The following is a 7365-nucleotide window of genomic DNA, read 5'->3' as shown; positions in this document are numbered from 1 at the left end:
AGCATCATTGAGCAATGCACAAGCACAACTAGTTTTGATTGCCGCCATTTTTCATACCTGGAAATCATGACAACGAGGCTCAACACAACAACAAATCGGCCAACAAGTTGGGGAAGGTGGTGCAGTCATAGGGTTAATGATAATGTGTTGTATATATTGGGCCTCCTCTCAAGGAACACCTGCCCGTGTACTTACTTTTAGCCAATTTCAATGCCTGCAATTATTTCCCCCAAAATGGCCATATTTGATGCTTATGAATTGAAGGGTAGGAGGGACGGCAATAATAAATAGAGATAGAGGGAGCTAAAGAACCGTCTTTTACGTATTTTGGAGGCAATTAGAAACGGTATTCCTGAGCTTCCTAAGGTCTCTGGTATATGATCATGGGATAATGGATTCCTGAAGGCATAGCTACATATTGTACTGAATGTACCTCACGTCAACAGTACACAGCTTTCAACGACTTTTTGTGTACTGTGGAGCACAGATGTAAAATGAAAAGGAGCACAGATATGTAAAGGAGCATGGCCCTGCCTCTATTTCATTACCACATTTCAGCAGCAACCAAATTGCAATCAGATTTTATTTGCTAATTTGTCATTACGCCCTGAATTGATAATCATCTTAATGGTTGTTAGCTCCATCCGGCATATTGTTCACACTTAGATAGATATACAAGTGTAAACAAGAAGCAATTAACATTTTCTTATTGCACTTATTCACCTTAAAGAGCCACTGTTGCACAGCAATAAATAAATAGAGGCTCGATTACAAATAATAACGATAATTATTAACAATAGCAAAATGATTAATCTGAAGTTTGAAACTGTCAAGAATGCAAAGGAACCATTCATTTTTCAGTCGTCTTTATGGATAACTTTTTAATTGACATTTCTGTAGCATTGTTGTTTAATGAAGGACATAAAAATCGAGGCATCCGCTCTGCCACGAGATTCAAATCATTCTTGAAGGAATTGGTTTTTGCTAGAAAAGGCTCGTGCTGTGTTTCTAAGATCAAGTGAAAACGAAATCCTTTGAAGGACATATAGGTATGGTTTTTAACTATTTACTCAATGCTTTACACTTTGTTTTTAGTATGTTGAATTTCTAAATAATTGTCATACGAACTTTTCCATTATGGGTAAAATTATAGTTTGGTTTGGCACCGGTATAACTGCACAATGTAAAATCAAGGCTGAGCTTGGTTGCGGCGATGATTCTGTAAAACCTAGCTTAAACGGCAAATAAATTTGTGTTTGTTGGCTGTCTAAATATAAAAGTATATTCCATAAACCCCAAACCCCCAATTCCTGTCTCCTTTTATTTCTTTTTGCCACTCAGTCGTCATCAGAATTTTCCACCTACTCCATAACTCCTTAATTTAGAGCATTTGAGAAACCTTGATAATTATGACTAACCCTAAAACCTTAAGAGAAACCTTAAGGCAACTTAACCCTATCCAACTTAACCTTATCCAATTACATTGTTATATAATCAAGTAGAATATACACTTCGTTCAAAAAGTAGTGTACCATCTCAAAAAGTGATTGTTTATATTACACCTTTAAAGCAATTGTAGATACAACATTTAGAAACTTGTGTACAAAGTAGAACTGGAAAATCTTATGTTTGTTACCACAAAATTATTGTAACTGGTTTTACAGGTAATGGCAAATAATGCAACAAGAAGCTTCCTCATTTTTGTGGTATTGCTTACTGTCACAATTCCCTGGTGCAAAACTCGCTACATCGAAGAAGATGAGCTGTATCAAGAAGATGAACTTTTTGAGACTTTTGTAAGATATTTTTTAGGCTTGTCAGTTTGTACATCATAATAGATTAAAATCCTCATTCAATTTTACTGCGATGTAAGGCGATGCATTCTCAGGCTCAGGCTCAATCTTAAATAGGAATTTTTTCAAATGTTTAAATTAACCTGCAGGTTTTCATACTTCCTTCAATTTGCATTCATCTAAAAGACTTCATTAAAAACGCTAATAACGATTTCGATTATTGGAAATTATTGATTAAATTATTGATATTGATTAAAAACACTGTGTTTTATAATTGAAAATTTTCTCAAAATATCATTGAGCTTCTTTTTCTTTGGAAACCTGAATAATTAATCATTGAATTCTCATTTGTCACCAAATTTGCCATCAAATTCGCCACATAATCAACAATTTTCTAATAATTTCTTCAGAAACCCAACAAATTCCTAATAATTTCTATATAATTAGCATCATGGTTATGTTGTCCAAACATTCAATTATGATTTGAATATTTTCATTTTGTTTATACTTTATCATGCATCCATTTTGTATTTATCTCCATCTGTGTAATCGATTCCTTTTTTCTAGCAGAACAGCAAGTGTTTTAATGCCCTATTTGCGCCATGCAAGAAAGATAGTGACTGTCACAGCGAAAAATACTGCCAATTGGTTTGCAAGAGGCATTCTAAACATTGTTATTTCAATACAAGTCCAAGAGGATTACCACAAGTATCGCAAGTGAAATAACTAAATCTTGGAACAATTTTGTACATAATTACTGTTAATCTGTATTTTTAAAGATAACAATTTTTCTTTGTAGTTAAAAGAACTTTGAATTGTTTTAACGACTTTATAAATGGTTTTTGTCTTCGAATGACTTTCTCAATCTGACTGCCAGAATTGTTCTTAAGTGTTAAAAGTACTCAATTTGCCAGCTTGCTTTGCCAGCTATCTTTAAAGCTTACTAAATATTGTTTTGGCGTTGCCCACTAACAGAATAAGGTTGTGAGAAGAATATCAAAGCGACGAAAAGGTAATTGGTAATAGTGAGAGGCTATGTATCATGTAAGTTATACTGAAAGCGAAGTTGTATGTAGGTGACCCTTGGTACCAGAATCACTTTATAAATGATTATGTGTATGTGTATTTTTATTTGTTTGTTTCTACCTAGCATACGAAGGTAGTTGCATCCGAATTGCATCCGATTGATTGTAGTTATTTAGGACACTGAGAAGCTGATGCTTATCGAGCAGTGTCTTAGTCCTTCCTCTCGATGTGACCACACCTCGTGATTCCTATGTCTGAGCTGGTGACTCTCCTCACTCTGGGTGAAAGTTTCGTCATGCCAGGGACTCGAACCACGGGCCCTTGGGTCCGTAGTCAGCGCCTCTAACAGCTGAGCCATCCTCACACAAGGGTATGTGTAGGTGAAAGGGGTGAGTAGTTGTGTGTGTAACAGGCCACAAAAAACAAAAAGATGCCGTTTGCAGGACATTTAAAGGCTTTGGTAAAGAAACACCCAAGGTTAACCTTTCATCCATAACAAACAGGGTTTTCTCACAATAAAGAGGTCACAGGAGCTGCAAACGCGTTCAGCTATTGCGTAGATGGACTGCAGCCGTAACAAACGGTTCTTGAAATGTGATAAATCTTTGATTAACATAACGTGATTATTGTTGTTTTTATGTATCGACATGTCTCACATCCTTCACAGAAAGTATGAGAGCTTCTCCCATATGAACGTATAATTGTTTTTAGCCTTTTCCATTGATTGTTGCATTATCACAAAGAAGAAGTTATGCATCGGATTTCTAGGCAAATTCAAGATTGGTTCTGATTGAATTCTAAATTAACGCAATGTGATACTACATGTGATATCAATGTGATATCAGCATTTTTTGCGAATAAAGTATACACGGATATTCTTTTATAACAGTACTTACAAGAAAAATTGTAAAAGGAACATAATGTAAGAATCAAATCTCAATTGAAGTTGTCAACGTCAAAAAAAAATTTCTGTTTCTCAGAATTCAACATGCGTTATGATACATAAATTCTTGGTGAAAACCGAACACTTCTTCTAACAAAAAAAATGTAAGATTTCTTATAGATACACTAACTAACAAAGTTACTAGGGATAAGTTAAAGTCATTCTATATATTATATGAAATTTTTATAAGTCTGATAATTAAAACAAAATGATAACTTTTACAACAATATCGGATCAGAACTAAACGCAAGAAAATAATAGCGAGCTTTTATTATCAGAAACGTACAAACTTATTTTTCTGAGATAAACGATTAAAACAATACACACACATGATTTGCGAGAATCTTAGAATTGGTATTTTTGAGCCCCTATGAAGCTCAAGGTCATTTCCTTAAAACCGTGTTACAAATTAATGAGTTATAATAAACGTGGAGTTATAATTTCTAGCGAAAGGTGTGCATAACTAGCGCAAGTTTAAAATACAAGAAATAGCTGTTTTCTATAGTCACTTGTAGGCCTTTAATCGTTTTTCTTTCTCTATTTCTCCGTATCTATTATGAAAGAGTCTTCGGATACTTCATTATCTTCTGTGTCCTCGGCAGTGTCCCCAGGCAGCTTTTTGATTATCTTCATGGGAACCTCTTTGATTTTGTGTTCACATATGTGGGTAATTTGGTTACAACTCATAGAGCAACTTTTGCATTGAAGATAACTGAAGTAGTCAGTGCAAAGTATGGGGCATTCAGATGATCTCTGAAATACACAAATACACAATATACAATGGAAGTTGTAGTAAAGGGATTCAGCTAGGATTTCTTACCATTCAAGAGAAAATATTGTAAAATATTCGGACAAAGTACTATCGATGAAATCTTTTTCAATAGAGAGAGACAATCGAAGTAAGCTCTGTTGTGAAGGGAAATTTATATCAAAATAATAGCTAGCTCTGGAATCCAACCAATGGCTTCTCTTTGCTTCAATTATATTAAGGATTGCAGATTGTGGTCAGTGTTTCTCGAATCAATATCAAGAGGCCAAAGGGGGAGGAGTCTTATGGACCTTTCACAAAGGTCGTTAAAGGCTTTCGCGTAGAACATGTAAAAATGCTATTAAGAAGCAGCTTCGTATTGGGCTTTACTCGTACGATCGTTGGTCCGGGTTTTCACAGCGCTTATCTGTTTCCAAGTCTATGTTTCTGAAGAAAAACATCATTTGAAGTACCAGGATGGAAAAAGAAACGTTATAAAGATTAATAGATTGGTTTTAAACGGCAACTAACCTTCTGAAAGTCAATCGACACTTCGTTTTCTCGATCGTCAGCTTTTTCTGTAGTTACAGGGACAGAGATGGCATATCCAATGAACATTAATAAAAAACTGGTTTTCAGGAGTGTTTCAGAAACCATGATGAATGTTGCTTTCCTGAAGAATATGTTATCTCGGGATTATATTATGTCATGGCAAGGATGTATCAGTAAGATATTGCAAAACAAGACTATAGTTATACCCCAATTCCAGTTTTGCTAGATTTTCGCTGCAATTATAGACCAAACGTCACTATATTTTTCCGTGGAGAACTCTTAAAACAAATTCCTTCGTTTTCAAAACACATCGAGGAAAATATATGACGAGGAATTATATTATATGAAATTATATTTTGGACGTAATACCCTACCTGCCTATCATCAAGATCAGCTGCATTCAGTCGTCCAATACAAAAGTCGTCATAAGACCTACATTTCTCTAGATGAATATCCACTCCTTTCAAAAGAATAAAAAATAATGGCCTCCGGGAAGGGTGAATTAGCAATGTTTCCCTTTCCAAACAAGTACAATGAACATTTTTTGACAGGCTTATAGTGGAAGTCTCTTATAGAAAAAGTGCAAGGGTTTACTGGTTACCGATTGGTCTAAAAGGATTCAATCTAAAGCGTAGTTGATCTTCGTTAGTTGATTGCGATCTGTACTATTCAGAGACAAAGTACGGACTTGAGAGGCTGAAAGGATTTGTACAGCAAAAGAAACTAAAAGAAACGTGTAAGGCTATTCATTGTATGGTTTTGAGTACATTTTTCGAATTTTTGGTCCTTATCCCCCGCTTACGCAGTCCTAGGGTCCCTATCCAACTTTTACATGACATGTTCCGTTTGCTGTTCATAGATTTTTGCATTTTACAGATTGGCAATGTTTGATACAACAAATGATAACTTTTGCTTAGTTAAAAATTATGTGTTGGGAATGATACTACATTTTGTGCTAAATAAGCTGCATCTGCAAGCAACCTGTAGAATCAAATATACGTAATCTTACGGAATACCTAACACCACAGACGTCTCGTTCAAAGATTACTTAACTCGGTGGTTTCTAATTAGAGAGAGATAAACAGCTGTATATTTTGTTTGCATTGTTTATTTCTACTTGGCGCATTTGTTCGAAATGCAGCCCATTCAAATAACTTACGCAATGCTGTTCTAGAATAACAGGTTGCGATAACACCTTTCTGTTGTTTATTGTTACGGCTTTTCTGGGGACTTCACTTGCGGGGTCAAGTTCTTTCATAAACCAAGCAATAGCCCATCGTCTTAAAAAAAGGAAAGTCACTAGGAAAAAGCGATTGTCTGTTAGTTATAATGTTAAAAGACCTTTAAATGTTAAAAAAAACTACAGTGCATGCATGGCGCTATGTTTTTTATCGACTTTTAAAGCTTACGAAGCATTTCACCAATTGCCAATAAGCTCAAAATAGCAATTTATGTTTTTTTTATCCAATCTTAGAGTCAAAAGAAACGGGAATACGGGTTCCATCTCATTCTTGAAGGATGCAACTCATTAATGGCAACGCATCAATAGTTTGAGGGGAAGATATTTTAGAGGAACGTTTACCGCAAGACGCACAAGGGCATTTTGCCTGTTTCCTTTTTCCTAAATAAACAAAAAGGTGTAGCCGGATAATAACGTTATACAACGTTATTTTCAGATATGATGCTTCTTATTCAGTATTGTAGCGTATTTGTGAATATCAGAAAAATAAAAGATGTCAGAGTAAAACTTAACTAAAAATTTCACTCACCTTCTTTATTTCTTTGCTTGATGCTCCTCGCAGCTTATCTTAGCTTCTAACAGTCATCATCATTTTCCTTTAAATAAACATATGTTCATTAATTATTAAGACCTGATAACAATTTAAGTCAGTATCTAATAATAACCGTAACATTTATGCACACACATTAAACGATAGAGATGTTTGTTCTAACAGTTTGACACGTGGCCGATGTGTATGTAACTCGTGATATTGGAAAGCACATCCAAAAATTTCATTTAAGTATACAGCAATTAGTGACACTTAAAATTATTTAGTTTTCACTTACCCACCTGTAGTAGCTTAAACGTGTCAGAAGAACTATTTTGCGTGGATGTTTCGGGTTAGTTTGAACAGCATTAATGCATTAAATGTGACATCCATGCGCTTGTGTTGATTATGAGGCTATCGATCTTACAATGCATTGATTATCACTGGCTTTCTCAAATTACAACATTCAAAATATTTTATGCGAAAATTCTAGGAAGGCACTAAAAAACTATTGTCTCGAAATCAGTGTTTCTG

The 7365-nt window shown here is 34.9% G+C and overlaps 1 protein-coding gene and 1 long non-coding RNA gene across 3 annotated transcripts; one reads left to right on the top strand and one right to left on the bottom strand.

Moving 5' to 3' along the window:
• Positions 1-88: 88 nt before the first annotated feature.
• Positions 89-2704, top strand: LOC135685779 (uncharacterized). 2 transcript variants are annotated; one of them, XR_010516027.2, is made up of 3 exons: positions 89-1049; positions 1665-1796; positions 2361-2704. It is a non-coding gene; the product is annotated as an uncharacterized LOC135685779 (long non-coding RNA). The 2 variants fall into 2 exon arrangements; XR_016144651.1 differs by having other exon boundaries at positions 90-1049; positions 2364-2704.
• A 619-nt stretch (positions 2705-3323) lies between these two features.
• Positions 3324-7261, bottom strand: LOC135685778 (uncharacterized). The gene is made up of 3 exons (XM_089112830.1): positions 6832-7261; positions 5042-5183; positions 3324-4515 (listed from the first exon to the last, which is right to left on the bottom strand). Exons 2-3 carry the CDS (start codon positions 5165-5167, stop codon positions 4300-4302), a joined length of 342 nt encoding a protein of 113 aa, XP_088968956.1. The 5' UTR covers positions 5168-5183; positions 6832-7261; the 3' UTR covers positions 3324-4299.
• Between the last annotated feature and the right edge of the window lie 104 nt (positions 7262-7365).

The sequence above is a fragment of the Rhopilema esculentum genome, chromosome 15, assembly GCF_057945365.1.
Source record: "Rhopilema esculentum isolate cy_ngs chromosome 15, ASM5794536v1, whole genome shotgun sequence".
NCBI classification, from domain to species: domain Eukaryota; kingdom Metazoa; phylum Cnidaria; class Scyphozoa; order Rhizostomeae; family Rhizostomatidae; genus Rhopilema; species Rhopilema esculentum.
The sequence above is the reverse complement of the archived record's forward strand: the minus strand, read 5'-3'. Positions and strand labels throughout refer to the sequence as shown.